At 39.8% G+C, this 25986-nt stretch overlaps 1 protein-coding gene across 1 annotated transcript; it reads right to left on the bottom strand.

The window, feature by feature from the left end:
- Positions 1-2207: 2207 nt before the first annotated feature.
- On the bottom strand, positions 2208-24444 carry LOC309438033 (plasminogen-like; the record flags this gene model as incomplete). The annotated part of the gene is made up of 19 exons (XM_082048941.1): positions 2208-2369; positions 3277-3422; positions 4303-4409; positions 5055-5195; positions 5571-5645; positions 7235-7355; positions 8795-8888; positions 10100-10248; positions 11189-11355; positions 12088-12253; positions 13003-13133; positions 13730-13892; positions 14729-14847; positions 14972-15092; positions 15758-15897; positions 16766-16880; positions 20145-20251; positions 21999-22134; positions 24396-24444. The coding sequence occupies 19 exons, from the start codon at positions 24442-24444 to the stop codon at positions 2208-2210; spliced, it is 2409 nt and encodes an 802-aa protein (XP_081905067.1).
- Positions 24445-25986: the final 1542 nt, after the last annotated feature.

The following is a 25986-nucleotide window of genomic DNA, read 5'->3' as shown; positions in this document are numbered from 1 at the left end:
GAGGCTCAGGGAGAGATGCGATGTGTGTAGCACACAAAAGATCACCTTACTGCTGCCAAAGGCACATGTTCAACATGACCACAGAAATCCAGGAGCTGCGTTCGTCCTGCCTGCAAAGAGATTCCCCAGACCAACAAGCAGGTGAATGTGCTACCTGGTCCAAATGTACCGCTGCCACCAAATGTGCCTTGTTACTTCATCTAGTCTGTGTGAATGGTCTGTGATAAGTGGTAATTTTTATTGCCATTGTCACTCTCACAGAAGGAAAAGATCACAAGTTACATAATTAAAAAGATTATGAGGTGGGACTTCTGTAGCCATCAGGCATGTCTAAGCATTTCTGGTGGGTTTGGCAAGGGCAGCAGGGCTGGATTTGTCTGACTACAAGCCAGGTTTTAGAATCATAGAATCATTTTAGTTTAAAGAGGCCTTCAAAATCATCAAGTTCGACCATTAACCTAACACTAGCATTAAACCGTGTCCCTAAGAATCTCATCTATACGTCTTCTAAACACCTCCAGAGATGGTGACTCAACCTCTTCTCTGGGCAGCCAGTTCCAGTGCTAGATGACTTTTTTCGTGAAGCAATTTTTTCCTAACACCCAATCTAAACCTCCCCTGGTGCTGCCTCAGACCATTTTCTCTCATCCTATCAATTATTAACCATATTTGCAAAAGTTCGTGTTGGAAGAGCTTTACAAATCAAAGATGCAACAGAGAATTTCTCGTTAGGGAAGTACTGTGCAGATTTCTTGGCTGACATAATGATTCAAATTAATAGATACAGAAAATATGCAGGAGGGTATTTGTGCCCAGTGAACCCCGTCAGCTAAAGAGGTGAGTAAGGAATGCTTTATCAGAGCTGTTCCTGCTCAGGAAGGCAATGACCTGAGATCATTGCTTCTCCCAGAATCAGAATCCTGGTGTAGAAATGTTAAGAATCACCCTGCCACCTGACTCTGTTTTATAGCCCTTATCTCCATTTAAGTCTGTGGGAAAAAAAAATAGAACCCCTAGAACATAACCCATCCCTTTTGTATCATCTACATGCATACAAAAAAAATAAAAAGACAGTCTAAGTTAAATGATGCTCAGCTTGGCATGCCAGGGAGCGGGCCTCTGCACTGCAGAAAGTGAGCAAGACAAGCCCCAGCCCAGGAAGCAGCTGTGTTACTTGGAGCACACTCAGTACACCCTGGGGATGCAGGAAGGATGCCATGTAGAGCTGGGGGTTGCCAGGCTCCTGTGGGGTGCTCTCTGGCTAATATCCAAGGGGTGCAGGATGAGAGCAGGGCCTCATAGGTAGCAATTGTGAGCCAAGATCTCCCTGGACAGCACATTTAAAGGTCTAAGCTATCACTTCTTATAACCACAGGCATGTGTACAACACCTTCTTTTGGAGAAGAAAAATGTACATTTAATGGTTATATAGTGGGATAAAGTTATATAGTGAAACAAATGGGTACTATGAACAATGAAATTTTATAATACATTAAATGAATTGTCTTTACTTGCTGTAATGATTGACAGTTATTTCTCTGTCTTCACTATGGACTAACTTTAGGATGAGGCTATTTTTTATTAACTGTTTTGTATCTCTGATACAACATTTGTACTTTTGCTGATGCACAGATTTCTATGAAAATAAAAATATGAAAACACAAACCAAATATGTTTACTTCTTTTATTTTTCCCTCCCCATCCTGTGTATTTAATGCTATCATATCTATCTAACAAAACTTCACATTCATATGAGACATGTACGGTGAGATTCTTCTTTGGTTTGTATCATTAAATTGGTAAGAGGCTCATACAACTCATAGAAGAAGATAAGTATTCTCCTTTCTTCATTTGCTGGAAGCACAGCATCTTGGGAAAGTCAACCTTAGAAGGAAAAGTCATTGTAGAGCCTAATATAAGATCGAAAGGCAGATGTGCAGTTACGTTTGAAATTGGGAATTTTGACACATATTTCAGAGGTGGGTAGGAGTATTGTCAAACATAGCAAACCATAAAACATATAGAAAGAGGGTAATGCACCATCAGTTGGGTTTCTTGGCAATAACTGTTAATTTATAGCAATTTAAAATAGAAGATCATATTTATTTTTCTTTCTTATGAATGATTGTAGCTTTAGTATTGCACTTGGAATCTTGTATTTCTAGCATGCATACTGCTTTCCAGAAGAGGGCGGTCCATACCCAGGATCAGTAGCTTTCCATTACGGTTTTAATCCAAGGAATATAATTGGAAACTCGAACATAAACACCGGGTTTCATGGGCTGGGCACAGCCAAGACCCCAAGAGGTCACTCCATGTTGAACAAATTTGTCTTGGTTCAGACAGACTAGAGGTCCTCCACTGTCCCCCTAAACAGAGAAGAACAGGATGATTCCTTCATGGACAGCCCCAAGTGCAAGACTGGCCTTCTCACAGGAAGCACAAAACCAGAAGTAATTATCACCTGTGAGGGCTGCACAAGTTAAAAGCAAACACTGGAGCTCTAGCCAGAGCAGGGTGCTCTATGCATAGAATCATAGAATAGTTTGGGCTGGAAGTGATCTTCAAAGGTCCAACCCCCCTGCAAGGAGCAGGGCCCTCTTCAACTAGATCAGGTTGCTCAGAGGCCCATCCATCCTGGCCTTGAATGTTTCCAGGGATAGGATATCTAACACCTCTCTGGGCAACCTGTGTCAGTGTTTAATCACCCTCTTTGTAAAAATTTTATTCCTCATGTGTAGCCTGAATCTCCCCTCCTTTGGTTTAAAACCATTACCCCTTGCCCTATCACAACAGGCTCTGCTAAAAAGTCTATCCCCATCTCTTTCTTAGGCCCCTTTTAAGTATTGAAAGGTTGCAAAAGGTCTCCTGAGAGCCTTCTGTTCTCCAGGCTGAACAATCCCAACTCTCTCAGCCCATCCTCATAGGAGAGGTGTTCTAGCCTTCTGATCATTTTTGTGATCTCCTCTGGACTGTCTCCAACAGGTCCATGTCTTTCCTGTGCTCAGGGCTCCAGTGCTGGATGCAGGACTCCAGGTAGGGTCTCACCAGAGCAGAGTAGAGGGGCAGAATCACCTCCCTTGACCTGCTGGCCATGCTCCTTTTGATGTAGCCCAAGATACAATTGGCCTTCTGGGCTGCAAGCACACATTCACGGCTCATGTCCAGTCTTTCATCCACCAGTACCCTAAAGTCCTTCTCTACAGGGCTGCTTTCAATGCACTATTTGATTTGAATGTGCTTACAACCAACTCTGATGCTCAGAGACTTTCTTACCTGGCAGCTATCTGTACCACCATGAATATTCCCAGCACAGAGCTCGTGTTTTTTGACCCTTCCATTCAAAAATTCAGGGCGGTTGCATATTTTATTCTCAATTACAGGGAAACCAGTTTCCTTCAAGTAACCGTCACCACCAGTTCCTTTGCAAATAAAAACAAAAAGAAAACACAAGAAATGACAGAGGTTAATTAACATCTTCACAATACAAATATAGAGATATGGCTGAGCTGTAAAATAAGCATAGTCTTTATGCCTTATGCATATACTTTCCATGCATAATATGAAGTGATATCAAAATCAGTAAGCATCATCAGTATCATGGTACTTATCACCCTCTGCCACCAATCAAAACCCATGCTGCACTGATTGACATTCCTGCTCCCACAATACATCCATATGGATCCACTACCCACTGGTACTCCTGGCAGTCAGTCATTCCCAAGCCCTTTTATTTCTCTGTATCTGCATTTTCTTCTCTGTGGAAGAAAGGAGGTAGGAAGCAAGCAGTTAAAAGTTGTATGATGGACAGAAGTCAGGAGGCAGAGAAGTACTGATGCCCTTCTCAATCAAGACGGAGTGGGAGGTTTAGAAACTGAGAGTTATGTTTATATTTGTGGGAGATCTTCTGAACAAGGCAAGTTGGGAGAAAACCATCATTCAAGAGAATGAGCAAACTCACCTTCATGTACTTAAGAAACAGCCTAAACCTAGAAAAACTTTCCTTCCGACTACATGAAAGCTGACGGGGGAAAAGCAGAGCAGACTGAGAGATAAGAGTTAGCAGCTCCTTAGGTCTGATTCTCCTCCTTTAGTATTGGCTTAGGTGGTTTCGATTCACATGGCTCTGAGTGATTTAGGAGAATCTAAATCAGAGGGAGACAGTGGAAAGAATGGCAGTACCTGATGAATTTGATGAAATAGGTGTATTTGCAAGCTTGTGTGAGGTGTGAATGCACTTTGGATACAAGTATATACCAGTCTCCAAACACAGAGCTTTCAGCTGTGTTAATGCTGTCTCACCTTTTGTTTCCCCCCAGCCTGTCACATAGCACTCCTCTCTTCCTCCCAACACAGTGTTTTCTTTTGGCAAACAAACTGGGATTACATGATCAGTGATGACTGCTGGGCTGGAAGAAACAAACAAGATACTTGTACAGCAACAATCATTAGCACATTTATCCCTGATACCACCTTCAGGTTTATAAAAGATTGTATATACAGTCAGTCTTTTTTCTTTTAATCTTGAGCTTCAGGTGAATGGTTTTTCTGATGTGCAAAGCCACTTTTGTTTTAGGCTCTGATCCCTCAGAATGTGATACACAAAGTGGAAAGATCTGAGATGGAGAACAGTTAGAGTCTTTTGATAATAAAATTACTAATATAAATCTAAGAGAATGCTTTGGCTTAGGTTAATGCATAGCCAACAAAATCTAATTACAAAGCTACACAGGGGTAAAAATTAGCAGCATTTAACACACAGGTATTAACTTGCTCTGTCTGCATCCAGTCTGACTATTTATAAATCACTTTCAAACTGGACACTAAGTATGCAGCAGAACCCAAGTCAGTCTGACTTGCCATTGTGTGCAGCTAAGACTCAATTAAGGAGACATATGAATTGTGCTGACCCTGCATCTGTTTTGGACCTGCATTGCAGCCATGGAAATCAAAGCAGAAGCAGCATAAGCATCTAGAGAAACACACATTTCCTTGACACCAGCAACTACTAGTTGTCTCATCAGAATGAAGGAACACTTCAGGTGAAAGCATACCTGCTCAGTTTTAGCAGAGCAATGTCTGCTCTGTGTGGCTCCTTGAACAATTTCTCAACGTCTCGTTTTTGCACTGATGCCTCTGATGCTCTTTCTCTGTGTAATCCAAGGTACACTTTATATGCAGATGGCCGTGAGGACCTATTGGAAATGATGGCACATGGTGAGCTACAGAACATACACACAAGATGTAGATTATTTATGATGTTATTGGGCAACCTGTTTTGTCAAAACCAGAAAAACAAAACAAAACAAAACCACACAAAACCAAAACAGCTTTGGTGTAAACTTAATTTCTTAATCCCTTTTTATGGCATATGAAATCAAATTGGGAAAAGTTATCACTTTGTTATTCTTTGTTTCTTCAGTCAAAACTCTGCTTCAATGAATCATGAATTGACTTGGCTCAATTCTCAACTGGTTACAGCTCAGGTTGATTATTTGGTCCATTTTGTTTCTCCTCTGATTTTCTTCCTAACGTGAGAAAATCCTGTGCAGGTGATAACAGATACTTACTTTTCTAAGCAGTGAGCAGCAGTAAGAACCCACTGAGGGTCTATCAGAGTTCCCCCACAGAAATGCAGGCCAAAACTGTAATAGATCAGAGAGGCACGAAAAGGGCATTAGTTTAAGGTGGGAAAGTTAATTCTACTGCAGTTCATCTGGTAATCTTTCTAACATGTACACCTTTACAAACTAAAGACATTATTCCACATTTTCATTAAGAATCAGTTTACGTTCTTTGAACAATATTTCTTACAATTACAGTAGTGTAATGTGTGGACTTTTTTTAAGGCCTGTGGCAGTTGCACATCCCCCCTGAGATCTGGAGCCTTCAATGGGGCATTTTAAATACGCTCTTCAGCACCTTTTGTGCCCCACTGTGCCTGTCCCCATGTACACACCTAGGGTGGTACCAAGGTGCTGATAGTCACATCCTCCCCTACCCCAGGGCAGGGTGACTTCAGCTGGTGGGGCAGGAGGGGTGGGGCCCTTGGTCAATTGACAGGGTTCTTAACAGGACCCTGAGTCAATTGACAGGGCCATTAACAAAAAAGGTGCCCAGAGTAGTTGCAAAGCTTCTGGACTATGTTGTAATGCCCACAGCCAGATCTGACCAGGCTATAAAATGGGGTCCCCGCCAAAGACCCCTTTGAGATGAGATGTCTTCTTGAAGCAGCGAGTCTGTGAACTGGAGCCCTCCCCTTAGACTGGGATGCCGTCTAAGGAGACTACCCAGGATTGAGAGCACCTCACCTCCTCGTTTGGGTGAATGGTTATTTACTGGATATGTCCTTGAATGAGTCCTTGACTAACCCAAGCAAGTACGGGCCCTCATCCAACCCAAGCGAGTGATTATTTCTTGTGGGTACCCTGGAGTGACAGGCCTCTGGTTTTGTTTCTTGTGAGTATATTCATGCATGTTGTGGATCCTCATTATTCTTATGTTGTTGTACCCCAGTAATCTCCTCAACTGATATCTGAACCTGTATTTTATGCTGTCGGAGTGCTAACTAATTGTATAAACCCTGTTTCTAGTCGGTTTATTGGCTACACTTTTCCGGCTAGAATAAAGTCTGGTTTGGAACTTGTTGTCTGCCTAGAACTGACTTTGAGGTGCCTCCGTGACAAGGCCTTGTGTGAAGACATCTAAATATTTGTTCTTAACCAGTATTTCTATTACTGGACAAGCTTATGTGCAGTGATGTATTCCGTTTTAGAGATTCTGGCTTTTATCTAGCTCTGATCACAGACAGAAAGAGATGAAGCTGGCTTTGATTCCTAGTTTTGCTAATGACTTCACCAGTAGGATCAAACACTCACATAGAAGGACTGATCAAGATCTGTACTGGCTGTACTTCAAATGGTTACTTCTACTCATAGGATACTGATTCAACCATAGGATATAGTGACAGATATAAAGTCATTCTGCCTTTTAGTTAAAGTGTTTTTGAAATTACCAGTTGTATTGATTCTATAGGTATTTATCACAAAACAGAGCATTCTTGATTGTTCAAAAGACTTCCTTTAAGATTAGCACACATAATACATATCCTTGAGCTTTTTTTTTTTTTTTTTTTTAAATTAAAATCAAGCTTAGAATTCTGCAACCACAGATTATAACATCCAATAAGAGACCAAGTTTCCTTGCACATAAAGATAATGGGGAATGGCCATACCTTGTCCGTAGACTGATTTGCCAGGGCCAGGAGTGTGGATTAGAAATACACCCAGCAACAATCCTTTGTGCACACAGCTTTGGTCTGAACTTGGCTTTTCCACACTCATACTGAGCAGGAGCTACAGAAGAAGAAAAAGAATCACTATAACGTAATTTAGCGTCTTCGCTATACATCCACTATGCACTCAGAAAAGTAGAAAGTAACTTTGTTACATTTATCACTTCAGCTTTTGATTCTCTGCAGGCAATTGTATACCACACACCACCTATATTTTGTTAGGTTACCTTCATCTGGAACACTTTAAAATGCCTGGCATATTTTTTTCACATACACTTCTCAGTGGTCAGTGAATGACACATGAATACATCTCCAGTCAGACATAAAAAAGCAACAAACAAACAAACAAACAATCAAAACAAATAAACAAAAAAACCCCACACAGACATAAACCAAAACAAAACAAAACAGAAGGGGAAGGAGAAAGAAATGGAGAGAAAGAAAAAATAAATTCTCCAAACATCATTAAATGTACTCTTACAGATGCCACCAATGAAAAAGCTGCACTGGCAGCTGATTTTGAACTAGTCTTTGTGGCACATGAAATTTAATCACTGTCTCTGTGGAACAAAATTTTGTCCACTATAATCTCTGGATCTTTTGGTACTTCAGATGTCTCTGAGTTATTAAAAAATGGTAGTTCTTATTTAGCCATGGGCAACTGACTCTTTATCAACACAGAATTCAGAATTGCTTGTCAGCAAAAGGAGCTAACTCATGAAATTAAAGGGAAAGGCTATGTTTTCTCTGTTCTTTACCTGAACATCTGAAAAAAAAAAACATATTAATGTTAAAAATAATTTGGACCTTCAAAATGAATATAACCATGTGAAAATGCCAGCAGAGAGGATAGAGCAGCAAGAAAGTCACTGTTCTTCCGAGTAGGAACTACCTCTCTTCCCAGCATAGCTTTTATTGTTGATGGATATGAAAGGACTTCAACCCAAAATGTTGTAGAACTTTATCACGGTACACTTTGTCGCACCACTTCACTCAGAGTGCTGAATGGCTTGATTACTAGTGACAAAGACAATGGAATTTGGTTAACTATTTAGGGCCAGATGCACTTTCTGGACACCTGATATGTTACCATATCAGAGGAGGGAAAATCGGTTTTACATCCAGGACAGAACCAGAGCCACAGGAGCATGGGTAAAAAAATCTTACTAGGATAAGAGCACCCCTGCCTGGCCACACACACAGTTACACCAAGTGGCCAGCCAGGAGCAGGGGAAACTTCTGCAGGAACAAACCTATTTCGAAGCACATGGCAAAAGCCCCATGAGCTTCAGTGGGCTCCAGGTACAACTTGTGGTGGGTTTGTGACTTCAAAGGAATAAACACCATTCTTACGACTTCAGACACAGATTTTGAACATCACTTCCCCACAGCCTGAATTTCCAATCTAAAGCTATTGCACTGTCTTAATCACTGTATGTCCTCCAGTTGTAATGAAAGATTACTGGAAAGAGAGACACTAGTCTTTAAATGAATAATTACGGCACTTAGGAATGTCACAGTACTCCCAGGCTTTTCTTGGGTCTGTTGTGTAGCACCAAGGACCATTCACATCTCCATCGGGATTCCTGCAATACTGTAACAAAGAATAGTGACACCAGCTATTAACCAGAGGACAAAAAAGCCTATGAATGCTTGTTTCAAAATAAAAAACAAATTAAATTTGGGAAATATTTATTTTTGCTTCCTTACTGATAAGTGTTTTCCAATTCCTTTTGTCAAAATTAGTTTCATTTTTCTATTTACTCTGTGAGTTTTTAGAAACAGATAATAAAAATGAAACTTCTTAAGTTGTCTTCAGGCAGTAAGGTTCACTAGTGCAAGCTTGGACCTCTGAACTCTCAAAAAGTAGGAGATCTTGACCCAGGATGGGGTTTTCTAAAGCACTAAACTTCCTACTCCTGCTTCCACTGCAGTTTGTAGGAGCAGTAGGCTCAGCCCTGAAGTCTTTTCACATCCACTCTGGTTGCATGACTCTGGGGAAGTGGTTATTGCATAGCTGCTTTTGCACAACTTGGTGATGCCTACGAGTCCCAGGGGCAGGGGTGCAGCATTCAGCCTGATGTGCTGTGCCTGGTTAGCTGAATCACTCTTTAGGTCTTACTGGCCATACTGACTCATAGAACTGTGTGCTACCAGATATTTTTCTAGATCCTTTTCCTACTCTGAAACACATCCCATCTCTTATGAAAAAAGATGTTTGCTTCCCTTCCCCAAGAGTCCCTGCCAAATACAAGAACCAAACATTTGTGACAGGCAGCTTTTTGGATGGCATTTCCCCAATGTGAGCTGGAATTCAATACAAGGTATGTGATGCCACCAGAGGACTGGCTAAAGCAAGAACTAAAATAATGAAACAAGCTCTTTTATCACCTACAGAGCTTGTCATAAAACAAGCAAGTATTATATATGGGGTGATAAAAGTCTAGAGAACTAGTGATGAGTACGTGTGTTAGGAGTATGGAAATGAAGGTTAGAGATGGAGAATGGTTTATAGGATGGGTCAGATGCTTGTATAACCTTGTAAGATGGGCTGCCACAGAAGCTGGAGGACTGAAAGGCAAATTAGTAGTGGATGGGGACCTTCAACAGAGCTTCTGGGCATCGGTGTCCCCCACAGAAGTATGAATTGTTCATGTTGACAAGCATTACCATGATCAGTTTCTTGGATTGGGCTGAGAAAAATAAATTAATTTTCAAAGACCTGGCATGAAGTGCTTGCTGAGGGACCATGAAGAAGATGGGCAAAGCTCAATGAAAGCAAGTATTAAATGAAGAGTTGCTTACATTTTTATCCAAACCTGCCCCTGGATGAGTCATGGGTGTGAAATAGTCATGGCTATGAGGTTTCTGAGAACTCCACTCTTGACAAGTCCTGCCTCTTGCAGTTTTTGCTACTGTGCCACGATAATCCTTACCATTACCATTAATGCAGTCTGTGAAATAAGAGGAAAAGGAAATGATTGTTCACTGTGAGCTATCGGGCCACGTCCACACTTTATGGTGGTGAAGCGGAAATAAATTTGAGGAAATGCTACTAGGACTTACATACCCTACATAGTATGTATACAAGGAAAGAAGGACACCGTAGTGTCAATGATGGCTAACAATCACATTTTAATTTCCTTGCATTTGAAACATTTTCTTCATGATCATGAAAGTTATCAATCAAAGAAGCTTAGATTCAGTTGACCCCTCATGACTCCAGAAGGCAGGACCACAAAGACCATGCCCTCATAAAGTCTTTTCCTTATGGACACTGATATCTGTCCAATGCCACATTTTACTGTAGGTCAAAAACAGTAATACATGTTCAGCCAAAATGATTAGCCTCCTAACCAGAAGAACATGTCATAGCAAAAAAAAAAAAAATAGAAATAAATAAATAATTTTTAAAAAATTGCAGCACTCTAACCATCTACTGCATAAAAAAGATGCATCTGAACTGAATAAAAAAAGCCAGCTGTTCTCTGGTGCGAGATGGAGCCCTGGAAATGTGAATGCACGGTACAGGAAAAGACTTTTTTTCAGAACAGTTGCCAACAAAATGCCATTCCTTCTATATTTGCTGTTGTTACTAGTAGCCCATCCCCAGTAGTGTGGAGACTTCTAGTCATCTGTTTCCTTGTGTTTCCAGTGTTGCCAGATGTAGTAGATAAAATATGTGATATTAATCTAGAATCAAAAGCAGAAACCCTACTATAAAAATCTAGAAGAAAGTTTAGAAAATGAAAAGAATGGACACAGTGTTATATTAAATTCTGTAATTATCTAGAGTTTCCTGTCTTTCATCCTCATTATATTCTCAACGATGTTTTAATAAAACACTGCTTGCTGGTTATGAGCATTTCTGGGGGAACTGGAAAGTATTCTCACCAGGATTTGGTTCCAGTGTTGTCTGAGGAGGTTTTGGTAAAGTCACTGGTACGTGAATGTCACACCTCTTCAGATTGCAATACTCCCATCTCACACTGGGGTCGGTGGTGTAGCACCATGGGCGGGTATCAGCATCTGGGTTTCTGCAATAATTCTGCCTCAGGTCCCTACAAATGTAAGCATATTGTATGCCCATCCATGCCACTGCTCTGAGGAGAACTTGAAAGAACATTTTAGAAATCAGCTCTGCTACAGATTTACCATATATCATTTATCCTGTACAGTGTGCAACAGAAATTCTTTCTCCAGCATATAGAAATCAAGAAACATGCAGAATATTCAAATATGTGAGATACTTATTCAGTAACTAACACTTATACTAGAATACTCTAGAATACTATATATAAATCCAGATAAGTAAATGTACATATGTATATTAAAGATACGATTCTTTTTACTTTTTTCAAATACATTAATAGCTTTTAAGAATAAGTAGTTGTTTTGCATTTTTGAATAAATAAATAAATAGTAAATATTAGGAATAAGAAAATAACCCAACCCTTCCTCAAAGCTCTAATGAACTGCAGACTAGCAAGCAAAAGACTTAAACTCATGAAGAAGCTCATGTATAGAAAGAGTCCATTACAGTATAAGGGAAAAATTATGATAACTCTTAATTCCTTTAGAAGCAATGTAGTGACAACTGTGGTTTATTTCAAAATGAGGTTAATAGAAAATGTTTCCAAATTAAAAAAAAAAAAAAAAAAAAAAGGATTACTTTTATTGAGTGCACTCCTTTCCCAGTTTTAAAATCAATGTTGTGTAAAGATGACACAAAGCAAAACAAGGTTATGAATGGTCATTGTCCAATGAAACATGGAAATGGGAAATACACATACGCATTTGGGAACTGCTCTGCTGTTTTATTGTGTCGGTGCGGTGACATTGAGCTCCAGGCTTGACACTTCTTTCCCGTGAGAGTAAAGGAAGCTGTGCCTCGGTAAGTCACACCATTGCCTTGATAGCACTCCTCAGTAATCTGAGCCTGCTCAGGCACATCAACAGCTGTAGTGAATAACAGAAACCAGTCCCTTGCATCTTGATACTTTGATATTTACACATGAGCACAAAAAGGCAACAGAAAACAACAAGCCAGAGTATTTCACTGACTGCCATATAATGCTCTCTGTAACAGAATACTTCTCAGACCGTAGATCAGAAGGAAGATTTCAAAAAATGTTTGTAAAAATGTCATGATAGGCTAGATTAAGAGCACTTGTACATCCGTTTTGCTGTCAGACATGGGGACTTTTTTCAGCTAATGAACCAAATCATTCACATATGGATCAAAACTTCTCCATGCTAGGGGAATGTCTGTGGCTTTGCCACAGATGCATCTGTGGAACAAGCCTGCCTTGTGTAAGGAGAATTTTCTTTTAATTGTTTTCTTATGGAGTCTTGGTTCAGTGCTCTTAAATTATCTTGGGTTCTGCTTTGGATTCAGTTTCTCAGGAGCTGGCATGTAAAGCTAACTAACTTTTCCATGGAGCATTTAAAAATTAAAAATTGGCAAAATGGGAAGACCTCTGTTACTGTAATTTTCCTGAGCTGGGTCAGCAGGTAACTCAAGACCTTCTGCACTTATCCACTAGACTGAACACACCAGCCTGGGCTCTACGCGAGGCTCGGGAGTTCAGCTGATACATAGCAGTACCAAGAGTAACAGCAATAATACAACTGAGCTGAATCACCCAAGATTTTTCAAAATAAACCTTGATGACCCTTCACTTCCAGATGTCTATTGTTGTCCTTACCAGGTGCCTCTGGTTCTGTCCCATCACAGGAGGGGATGGTGCAATATTCCCACCGGGCAGTTCTGTTGGTGGTGTAACACCATGGCATCTTCTCACCATCGGGATTTCTACAGTAGTTTTCCTCTAGGCTCCTGAAACAGAAAACTTGGCAAAGAAGACCCTCTCCTGGAAACCTAGTAAAGGTTCTGAACAACAGGGGAAGGCACCTTGCTGCCTAGTTTCCTGTTGTATTTACTGGTGGGTAATTGCTACTGTCATTTACTGATGCCATTTACTAGATGAATAACTGCAATGCAGTGGTGTTTCAGATGTGCTAACCAGTCACCTGCTAGATTGATGGATGAACTAAGAGACTATACTACTTTACTAAGAGACTGTATGTGTAGCACTCTGAGGCCAAGAGCAGCATGGCAGAAATATAGGGTGAAAGAATCTAGCCCCAAGCAAATATCATAATGTAAATGCCTTACTCCACACTGCTTCACCTTAGCAACAATACAGTAAAAAGAGGAACTGAAGAAGGAAAAAGTCAATCAAGCAGCTCTTGAGAAGCAGAGGAGGAGACACTCGTATCCAAGAACAAAGAAGTGATCAAAAAGAAATGTGCAGAAAAACAGAAAAGATGGAATCCATCAGGTGATGAATGCTGGTGTAACCAAGGAACTTTGCAATGTAGTGGAAGAAAAATGAATTAATGGACAATGAATAATGGAAGATTTTCACTTACTTGCAGGGATAGTTTTCAGGAGTGCGAGCATGTCTGTGAGGAGACTGAGAACTCCAGCGCTGACAGGTATTTCCTGACTCAGTAACAGATATTGTGCCTCGATAGTCTTCTCCTCTTCCTGATAGACATTGACGACCCGGTGCAGGAACTGGTGGAGGTGTTGCTATTGCAGAAAAATGAATTAAAACTAAGCAGTGCCTTCTAGACATTGTAAAAACCAAAATCGCTTTGAGCTTTATGATTAAGCAGGCTTTTAACTTTATTTGCAGGTAAGGTTTAAAGACCAAATGTCTGGAAAGGCCAAAAGGTAGAGAAAAGATCTAAAAATTTATTAGCTTTTCGTTCTTCTAAGATCTTTCCAGCCAGTCAGACTGCCAGAAGGGCATTTGCATCTGCCCCTTCACAGTAGCCAGGAGACAACACAACCAGGTGTTAGCGGCCCCACCAGAACAGAGTTGGAAAGTGAACAAGTGGTAAAACCGTGAAGAAAACTCAGGGGAAAGTGGCAGGTCCTTCAGTGCTGGGGTACGGGTGTAGGTGCAGAGTTAGAGACAGCAAGGAAGAGGTCTGGTGAGAAGCCCCAAGGAAAAGTATCAGGGAAAGGACAGGCTTTAGGGGAGAAGGTAATTGTAAGTGTGGAGAATTGAATTGGAAGAGCAAAACAAAAGCCAAAAGATTTTCAGGAAGAGTGAAACTGTTTGACATTAAAAGAGGACCATCAGAAGAAGCACCAGAACCACTGAACATCAAGGAAGGGAGACGTGCTCAGAATTGCCTATGACAGAAATGTCTAGCCTCAAAAGAGCCATCAGAGGTTCAGGTCAAGGTTGGGTTTTTGGGGAATTTTTTTGTGTTTTTTTTTTTTTTTTCTTTGAGGTAAAAGTAATCAGTGATTTATTCTTTCTTTTATCTTCAAGGCCTCCTCCATTCGTTCTAGCTCCTTGCACCACCCTGAATGGAAGCTGCCTACATGTCTTTGTTTCTAGAAGTCAGACTCACTGCAACGAGGAATGTCACAATATTCCCAGCGTTTAGTTAGGCTGGTAGTGAAACACCAGGGTCGAGGTTCACCATCAGGGTTACGGCAGTAATTCATCTTCAGATCCTTCTCTGGAAAACTGAACAGGAAAAATATTGTTTTTTTTAAATGTCACTAATAGCTGCAACAATTATCAGGTCTGGGGCTGGGTGGTCTTCAGGCCACCATTGACAACAAACAACCCATCAGAGAGTCTGACTCACTTTTCCGGAAGGTATCCATGAGAATGAGGTTGCTGGGAGTCCCAGCGCTGGCACTCAAGCCCAGACTCTGTTGTTGCAACAACTCCGTGGTAGTTTTCTCCACTGCAGTGCATGCACTCCACTGTAGGAGCAAGGCACAATGAGGACAAGCGAGACAGAAACTCCCTGAGAAGCTGCGTACACATCTCAGATGAAGCTGAAGAGCTTGATCAGAGCACAAGGCTGAAGGATTGACATTTTTTGGCAAAGTAAAAGCTTATTTTTCTTGGTAAGGTGACTTCGATTAGTTGATTGTGTATATAGTATTCCATTTAAAGAAAACCCCCCAACATTACAGACTATAGTTTTTTAAAGAGCTAAATTAAAACTTCTGAGCTACAATTGAAAAGCTGTGCCTTGCTGCTGTCACGTTTTATTGACTTTTACACTAGCAACTGTCATTTGGTTCAATTCTAGGATTAAGATATATGAATACTCTCAGATAGATCTGTTTTGGAGGGCTTTTGATGTCTTCCTTATTGCTGGTGAAAATGTCTCTGGAAAGTATCAGGTTGAACTAAACTCAAGTTTGGAACAAATATTCAATTAAAAACAAAGGAATCTGTTGAGTCACCATCCCTGGAGGTGTTTAAAGATGTATAGATGAGGTTCTTAGGGACGTGGTTTAGTGCTAGATTTAGGTTTTAGTTGGACTCGATGATCTTAAGGGTCTCTTCCACCCAAAATGATTCTGTGATTCTATGACATTCTTGAACATATCTTCCAAAAAGGGAAAGAAATCCTGACCTTCACACTCTGGGATGTTACAATAATCAAATCTGGTAGCAGGATCTGTTGTGTAACACCAGGGTCCCTTTTCATCATTATCAGGATTTCTGCAGTAGTTTTCCTCCAGTCCTGCATCGGGATATTTTTCAGGTGTGTAACTGGAACAGAATTTAAACGGGATTAGAGAACAAGGAGAGTGTCACAATGGTTCACCTGAGGACTCTACAAATAAAATCTTTATCTGAGGACCATTTTGTAGATGTTTTTCATTGGAAGTCTCATAATTGTTACAGCGTGCCATTGGTGAAGAGTTGAAAGTGTAGTCTAGCTATAGAGTTAGAAGTGTAGTCTAAATATGGTGCCTCTAAGACCAGCCATGCCTTTAGTACTTGCCTTTACTCCAGCTATTCAGTTTCCAGTAACTTTTGCCTAGGTGAGGTACCCTGTGGCACATAGAGAAAAGTCTCCTCTGGGACATGTTCCCTCTGGGAGATGCAATGAGAAGATGTTTGGTGAAATGTGAGAGTTCTCTGTAACCTGGTTGCTATGCCCTCTCAATAGGAAGTTACTAAATAAACCCATATTGGTGGTTTTCATTGAATAGAAGAAATACTGCCCTGTTATTTGCCTGTGGATTCACTGATAAATTGATGCATCGCTCTCTCATCTGCCGCATGTTTTATCTTTAGCCAAGAGACATTGTTTTTGCCCTGGTGAGATTAATGGAAAATGCTTATTTCAGCAGAATCAGGTGCTTCCCTGTCTAGTGTTTTGCTCACATAATGACCACAAAATTCAAGTGCAACTGACAGTGTCCCTATTGGTCATGCAGCCTAAATTGCAGGTCTCTGAGTTACAACTCAGATTAGAGAATTATCTTATTTTAGATAAGTGTAGAAAAACGTTTTATCAGAAGACTTTGAACACTGAACAAATGGCTTCAAAGACTACCTAGCACATATAAATTAGCAAACTTAGCAAATGTTCAGAAAAAAAAACATATAAACATACACAAAAATGCCTTACTTTGGCTTATGGGGGGAATTATCAGCCCAATTCTGGCATGGCACACCTTTCTGAGTTTTGGCTTCTGAGCCTCTGTAATCCACTCCTTTTCCCCTCTTGCATTCTAGAAGATAAACTGAAATTATATGTACTTAATTAATCAGTATCATGACACGTCCATTGGATTTCAACATATAAAAAAATCATCCTAATACATTTAAACAGTAGATTTAAATAATAAAATATGCTATTAACATTTAAATATGTGCTATAACAAAAGAGAAACACATTTTCTTTCATTGCCTCCCATGATGTTTTTATAGTTATGCACAGTAATTAAAATCAGACCTTAAAAGAGAGACACCTGAATTCAGCTGAAGAAGATAACAGGACAGAATCACAGATGCATATGCATAACATTTTACCAACTTAAATAACCAATTTTTTTAAAGTTCATATAAATGTGGATGAAATTGTTTCATTCAAGTTCACCATGTGATGATAGAGAGTTAAGTAATTCATGATATGCTAAAACAATTACATTTTGTTGTACAAGACAAAATGGGCAGATATTTGAAGATACATATTACATATGCCTTTGTACTCTTAGGTGCTGGAACTTAATAGTATATTCATGAAAAAAGGAAAAAGAAGGAGTGAAAAAGAATGAACAATGAAATCCTGTCTTGATATAAGCCAAAGGGAATTTTAATGTTGAATAAGCCTGGGGTTGTATCAGTAGCCTTAAAAACATTAACTTGTATTAAATTATTAATCAATAAGCTAAATGAGAACTGAAAACTTGATGCTGTCGTTTTTTTCCCCAGTGGGAGGGAGCAACCATAACCCCATTGCAGCCTTTAGAATTTCCCTGGGAGGACTGAATAATCACCTTTACCAGCAAAGAGCTGGTGGCTGGCAAGGGGAGAGCAGCTTTGCAAAGGGTGGCTCTGCCCAGGCACCACTGAAGGAACACAGATCTTGGCACGTTCCTCCAGTACTTCTGCATTTGCAGTTTAGGGACAGTCACCGTCAGGCCATACGTCCTCTGGCTTGGAAAACTAAGCAGGAAACTCATTTAACGTTCTTCTATGCAGAAGGTATATTTCATCAGCCGGTTCCTCCTTTCTTGCTACAATTAAGCAATCTGTCTTTTAGGCTCTGGCCTGACTTGTCTCAATATCTTTAAGCGGTGTCCAATATTGTCCAAATATTTGTCCAGATATTTGTAGAGACCCGGTTTTGCATCAGCTTTTCTTCCCATCAAAGTTATACCAAAGTTACACCCTTTAAACAGAAATTTGTCTTGTCAAAAGTTAAAAGAATTAATATTTGAACCTGGAATAAGGCCTAGCTCTTCTGTGGGCTGATAGGTAGTTTAGATCTGGATATATAGGTGTATTTAAAGGCAAGTCTTTATTTCAATGTGTATATATGGGCATGTCTACTCTAGAAAATTTAGCTGGGAGCCATTTGGATCCCTCAAACAGTTTTGCAATAAATTAACATAAAAACCTCAATAACTGAACATTGAAACAGTCAAGTGCTGACTCTTTGTGTTTGCATAATCTTTTGACCGTTTATATAACCCTTAGGTTTTTTTCAGTCTGATGACTAACAACCAACTTTGATCCCCAAACTCAACTCATGTTCCTTGGGTTAACTATTTACAAACAGTTATGTGGATAACTATTCCCAAATGCTAGCTTTAATTCTTGTCACTTTTTCTGTAAACCAGAGAAGGTTAACTTTCTCTTTTATAGAACACACCATAGAAAAAATGATTTTGAAAACTTTGCATTTTAAACCAATTGTCATGCTTTTCCTTGAATGCAATCATAAAGAGCAATTAGGTCTCATCAAGTAATTGCTTCAACTGAAGAAATAACGTTGGTTTCAACAACAGTATTGCAAAAGCATCTGGGCATGGGAAAGGAATTTCCTTGAAGTCTCAGGACAGCAGGAGCAGCTGGAGGCAGTGATGGGATCTGCCCAAGTAAAAGCTATATTTTCCATTCTGTTCTGCAGCAGATGAAATGGATGTTATCATTAGAATGGACACATGATTATTTGAGATTCTCTGTAAATGAAGAGATGAACAACACAAAAAACACCTGACACATGGACAATAGGATGTGGTTTTGATGTTCATGATGTATAGGTCCATCTTTTGTTTTCTTCAAGTAGATGTGCAATTTTCAGACACTTCAGTTGTGTAAAACTACAGTTTTGCACACCTTTACTGATGGAGTTCTGTTTTCCAAGAAACCAGTATCCGTGCCTATGATCTCAAAAGCTTAAAAGGATGCAGTAACAAATCCTCTCTGAAAATTGCAGGACTCTCATCCAGGTTCTAACCTCAGCAAATCCAAGGAGTGTCTCAACAGTAAACCAGAATCATGATCTATCTCCTGCTCACAGTACTGAAGCAAAATCAGTAAGGATTATTGACATGAAAGTTGTTTGTTTAGTCTCTAAGCTTTGTTACTTGTTAATTGAACCATTCAGTTTTCCTTCTACAATAGGAACTGCAAGTCTATTAACGTTAATTAATCATGATTCTGGGATATTCCCACCAGCTTGTGGGTGTAATAAAAATCACAGAATCACATAATAAAAACCATAGAATCATAGAATAGTTTGGGTTGGAAAGGACCTTCAAATCCATCTGGTCCAACCCCCCTGCAATGAGCAGGGACATCTTCAACTATATCAGGTTGCTCAGAGCCCCATCAGCCTGGCCTGGAATGTTTCCAGGGATGGGACATCTACCATCTCTCTGGGCAACCTGTGCCAGCATTTCACCACCCTCATTGTAAAAATTTTCTTCCTCATGAGCCTGAATCTCCCCTCCTTTAGTTTAAAACTATTGTCCTTTGTCTTATCACAACCGGCCCTGCTAAAAAGTCTGTCCACATCTTTTTCTTAGGCCCCTTTTAAGTATTGAAAGATTGCAAAAGGTGTCCCCAGAGCCTTCTCTTCTCCAGCCTGAACAATCCCAACTCTCTCAGCCTGTCCTCATAGCAGAGGTGTTCCAGCCCTCTGATCAGTTTTGTGGCCTTCTCTGGACTGTCTCTAATAGGACCATGTCTTTCCTGTACTGAGGGCTCCATAGCTGGACACAGATCTCCCAGCACCTCTGTGTTCCCTGAGCAACAGTGCTCTTTTTTGCCTGTGGACTCTAGGATTTAGGGAGCAGGAAAGATGCTAGAGCACTAATCTGGGGAAGAAAAAATGGTACTGCTGCTACACTAGTAATGTGGCAAAACTCAGGTATTAGATAAGGGCTAACCTACCCACTTCATCTGATCCAGCCCCAATTTACAATAGGGTTATGTGAGTCTCACTGGAAAGTATATCTCAGTGAAATAATATAAAAAAGAAATAGACACAGACATACTTCTTTTTTCATAAAGAACTGCATTTGTTCTTCTGAATATCACTGCTGTTTTGGTGTTCTCAGCCAATGTTAAACACTGCTGGTCTTTACTGGTGAATAAGAAGGCCCTGTTGAAATTAAGAGGAGAGGACAATGTAAGAAACAATAGCTGGATGTGTGCATTATTGTCCTAAACACCTTTTCTAGTATTCAGCTATAATTTTAGCAAGCACTGCACTTCAGCGATATTTGAGATTGAGTAATGCTTCACAAATCACTGAGTATCACATCTCCCATTTTCAGTGGTGATTTTGACTCTCAAGTCTTTCTACCAGACTTAGGTTGAAAGGGAGCTACATGAACCAATTATGACAAGGGATAAAAGAAGATTTATAATGTGCCAGAGTCTCAAGAGAACATGTTGAAGAGGATATATGTACAAGGGACCTTGACCTTATTTCAAAAAAACTGGTGGTCAGTCAAGAAATGAGACATTCTGTGGTATTCAGTAGTTACCAAGGAACAGGTACAATGCAACAAGCCAGGACCTTAAATTACCTTGCGATAACTGTTCTGAGTCATCATAAGTGAAGTAATTTAAGCACTTTGGAAAACTCTGCCGTTTGTCTTCTCAGCAAGAACCTAGTTTATACATCTGCAAAACCGGAGCAGATGGTGTAACCTTCACAATAGCATCTGAGGAAAACTCTTTACAGGCTGTGTCATTTCAACAGCTAGCTTTTCTGAACCAAAAAAAAAAAAAAAAAAGAGCAGTAGCAACATGGCATTCCATTGGTAGCTCTCTACCAGGAATGTAAATACTGACAAAGCTCATTTTGTAGCCATAAGATCAACTGGTATGACCCCGTTGTGCCTGGTCTTGTAAATTCTCACAGTCTCTCCAGAGGAGAGGGATCACATCTGGGCTGCTGGGAACAGTGTGCATGGGTTATCTGGGGACTGCTGGTGGTCCTGGGTCAAAAATACACTGGGGACTGTTCCCCCCGATCCAAGCCCAACTCTCAGTAATCTCAGATTTACAAGAAGGGATGTAGTGAACAAGCATGGTCCAACACACTGCTAAGGGGGGACAATGAGCCTGAAGTACTGATCTGAAATTGTTGATCTGGAGCACTGATGTGAGAGTGTTGCAGTGTTGGCCTGATCTTCAATCTCTGCCTGACATTTACCTCTCTTTCCCTAAATCTTTCCCTGCCAGAGAACATCTGTTCTTCACTGATTGTAATAGATCTCATATAATTGATTAGGGAGGCAAGGAAAACACAACCCTGATGTTATTACAGTTTCAGATGATGGTAGGCTCAGACTTGAGGGAGAGGCTAAGAAATGAAACTTGTTAAATTCAAGTGCTGAGAGAGGGCTTGGATGGAAGTAGGGTTTCAGATTGCTAATGTTTAGGTGTCTGTCTCTTTTTGAAAGTAAATAGAAGTTGTGCAAGTCCAAAATCTATAAAAATTCAGAATAAGGGATGTATCTGCATGACAAGAGGTAATGCAATAAGCATAAACCATGCCATTATTGTTGCCCTAACTTTCCAAGCAATTAAATATGACTCTTCATTGCAAAAGGTGTCTTGAAAAAACATGTCAAGCTGGTATTCAGTATGCCAAGATGTGCATGAAGGTTTCATGATGTTTTCCAATAAAAATGCGGCATAATTTTCCTGATTTCTGTTTTTCTACCGTCTTTATCAATCTATCCCAGACGCTGTTTCTATACACCTTTTGTTTTTCCAGCAAACATCAGACACAGATGCTCCCAAGAAATCACTCAGAAGTTCAGACTGCTCATACACATCGCAAACTGCCCCATAATGTGCAATGAAAGATGTACATGTGCACCAGTGGAAATTACCTGCAGTTAAACTTAACTTCAGTTTCACATCGCTCCGCACATTCTTCTTTACTATTTGTCTTATAAAGTTGCTTCTTTGGGTTGAGCAGCCAAGCTCCCTCTGTTCTCACATAGTTGTCTAGTATGTTTCCTTCCACTACAGGGAAAAAGAGAGAAAGAGGTTAAAATGAGAATGCTGATATGATTTTATTTCAATTTTTTTGTGTTAAAATTGTTGTCACTTAGTTGAGTAACATCATCATTGATATGCTGGAATAATTGTTAATGGTGACAAAATATGGGTTAATCTTGCCTTCCTAGTATAAGAAAGGCTAGTATCACTGAAAAGCCAAGGTAATACAGGATGGAGAACTGGCTTGAACAGTACTTTGTATCATTCTGAAAGTCATAAGAAGAAACACAAACCTAGGGTATAAAGTGATAGGAACAGAGAAGACAACCCAAGGAGTGGAAAAAAGTGAGGTATATCAGAAACAAAATACTGGTGGCCCATACTTTGCAGAAAGTGGAGAAATGGGACTCAAGAAGGATGTGAAACAATGATTGTCCATTGCTGGTATCTACCCACATGTAACGACTTCAGTTTTGTCAGACATCTCATAGCTGTCTCTTTCAAATGCTCTGACTCTTGAAAGGAAACAATCCATCCTCAGTCACTGGGGTTACCACTTTCAGTTCATCATTTTTGTAATAACTCTGTATTCAAATTACTTAATAATTTTCTGTATATAGACTAGGGAAGAGTTTGGCCCTAAGGGCTGAAAGTTTAACAGAATGCATGAAAGAAAAGGATAGATGCTTAAAATCAAATCAAATCAAATCAAATCAAGGTAAAGTGAAAAAGGATCCAATAAAATTTCATGTGACAGGCTCATGAATCACTGATTCCACTAGTTATTTCAAAACATAAGTGGCATTAAGAAGAAATGAGTTTGGGGAGAAAACAATAAACTAGCTTAAAACAGTATCACAGGGATGCTGCAATACTCTCCACAAATACAAGAAATACAAGTAAAGAATTCCTATTATGGCACACCTTCCATGCAACCTTAATTCTGTTCTATTTGACACTTTGCAATAATATTGTCATTACAGCATTTGATTATTAAAATATTTACAGGGTCATAACTGATTTGGGTCATAAATATATTTTTGCCCTTTTCTGTTATAATTACATGGCATGGCATACTACTGTAAGAAAAATGCAAATATTTACAGCCACTTGAAAAAGTATTTGCAAACAAATGCAGAGTCTTGCAGACAAAGCCAAAATCTTATAATTTCCTAGCCTTTATAAAGTTCTTACTTATTTGAGAAGTGTATTTGATTTGAATGAGGCTGATTTTCTGCAAAAACAAAGCTTACAAACAAGAATTTAAATTACAGTCATAATTCTTAGCATTAAATAATAACTAGAATTTTTAATGCTGGGTCATATCTCTAATATTTCTAGCTAAAATATACCCTTTATATCTTTCTGTCACCTTTGGTTTTAATCTATATTTTAAAACTATATATGTAAAATGCTTGTGTCTTTTATTGTGTTTTTTTATCTGTGTTGGCACACTTACAGCTGTATTTTTAAGCGCAATTACAACAAACTGAGTAGTTATACAGAGGCCTGAAAGAAGATGTGCCATCTGATTCACATAGTTCATCAAGTTTAAAGTTTTCAGGATAGAGAATATTTATTTCAAACTTCAAAAAGAGTTACAATCTACTAAACTGAAGGAGATATAACTAAAAAGCCTTACTTAGTTCTTGTGTGTTACAAATTATTTTGTACTGTCTTCCACAAAACTAGTTTTACAGCACCAAAAATACTGCAGAAACTAATGCTGACCAGATTTTGGCCTCCCTATCACATGGAATGAAAAATTTCCTGTTAAGATTGCAACTACGAAAAAAACTGAAACTCTAGCATGTAGAACAACTTTTTCCTTTCTTTGATGTTTTGTTTTTCACAACGCATTTACAAATCTTAAAACAATGAAAATAAGGATTAGAGTACTTGGCAACAACAGAGAAAAGAAACAACACTAGGAAAAAAGGCTGTCAAAACCAGAGACAGCCATGTCTTTGTAACAGGCTCTGGGGCTGCTTTCCAAGGGTGCCCCAGTTTCTGGCCATGGGGCAGGTTTGCTGGGATCCATTAGTTTCCCACATAGACAGCAAGGCTGTTGTTGCTCTTCTGATGTCTCTAACAAACACAACACTGGAGCAACCACAGCTCTTGCTTAGTTCAACAGCAACTCTTGGTGGCCAAGCAAGACCCAAATCCATTGTCTTCCAGGTAAGTGGTGACACAGGGATTTGGGGACCTACCTTCCTCAGATGGAAATTGCAAGTGTTTGGCCCCCATCTCACCTAGGCAAGCAGAAGGCAAAGGACTCTTACCTGAGCTGAGCAAGAAAAGAAAGAGAAAGGCAGCTTTGCTAATCTCCATATTGGCCCAGCTGGCGGGTGCTGGAAGTTGTGTGTGTCAGTGCACAAAGTTTTATTGACTCGCACTGGAGTGAGGCAGCATCAAACAAACAAAGCAGGTAGGTTCAGTTAATCATTCTCCTGTGCTGTGACCCCCTTTGCTGTGGTGTGGCCATTCAAACAACCTTGAATTGGATGGATTACCAAATCAGACGCAATCATTTGTACTAGATGCTGGGAAATGTGAAGGCACTCTTTTGTGGAGCATGTTTTTGTTCTCAAATGGTTAGGTCTTTCTTTGCTAGAGAACAGACAGGAATAATGTTCCTGGAAAGTATGGGAAATTGTAGGTCCAGCAGAATTCTAATTTCTCCTGACACTAGAGTCCCAATGGCATAATAATTTCAGCCATGTATACCTAATAATTTATAAGGACCAACTTCCACTTAATCTCAGAGTAATCATGATTATCAGATTCAGATAATATTAAGTCTGTAAAACAGTTAAATTTTACTTTTTAATTAAAGAATTCCTTCTCTCCTGTGTTTTCTTGACGTAGGCTTTCCTTTTTTTTTCTTATATTTGGTAGCAAGACTTAGAGTTCATTTTAGTTCAGTAGCATAACTGTAGGGGTAACACCCACAGATGGCTACTTAGTGTTCTTCCTTACCAGACATTTAACCTCACACTGCATGCATAAACTCATCCAGTGTCAGACTTTGCTCATCCATGTGTTATCCTTATTTCCACATCAGCTCCCTCTGCATTTCCCAAGTGGCCTTTGCCTTAGAAAAGTTGCACTGCAGCACCATTTCATGGCTCCTCTGGCATATTAGGTCACTCGTCTTGCTTCAAAACAACTTGTTGAATCAAATGTGTTAGTGACTCACCAGAGGCAGGAGGGGGCTGAATACTGGATGAGGAAAACAGGCTTGAATGGAAACTGCTGGGTCACACAGTTCAGTCTTCTGCAACTGAAGGCAAAAAGTTTATAGAATCATGAGTTCCTCCTAAAAGGAACTTCCACTTACCTTAACTAGAAATTGCACTGTACTGAGGGTTTGGGATAAAGCTAAGAGTGCAAGACTAAATATGTATTAGAGGCATTCTAGTCTGGGAACCAGATTAGATGCTGTTTTACAGATTATGTGAAAAATCTAGAGCTGATCCTGCTTGTAACCCTGTGCTATTTTCCTCTGCAGGGTGCTATAATACCATGTTATCTGGTTGTCTTCTGTGCTTGAAGCTATTTTAAGGCAACTTGTGAACAACAGCAAAGCATGGGATATCCTTAGAGGCTTGGGAGATCACCAATGCCAGGCCAGGGAAGCAAAGCAAATGGGCCAAGAGAGGAACTGATGGGAGCTGGACTCAGCTCAAGGAAACAGTTAAAGTGTGACAGAGAGAAGGGGCTGGATACTGTGCAATTACATGTAGGCTCAGGCTTATTGGGCTTTAGAAACAATTATTCATGGGGAAAGAAGGATAAAATGAAGGGGCAGAATACAAATTAGGCTTTGCTAGCAAACAGGCTTTTGAAAACTACTCAGTTCTTGTTTAGTCC

The sequence above is a fragment of the Streptopelia decaocto genome, assembly GCF_964273445.1.
Source record: "Streptopelia decaocto genome assembly, chromosome: 3".
In the NCBI taxonomy this organism is placed as follows: Eukaryota; Metazoa; Chordata; class Aves; order Columbiformes; family Columbidae; genus Streptopelia; species Streptopelia decaocto.
This window is presented reverse-complemented; position numbering and strand designations above follow the sequence as displayed.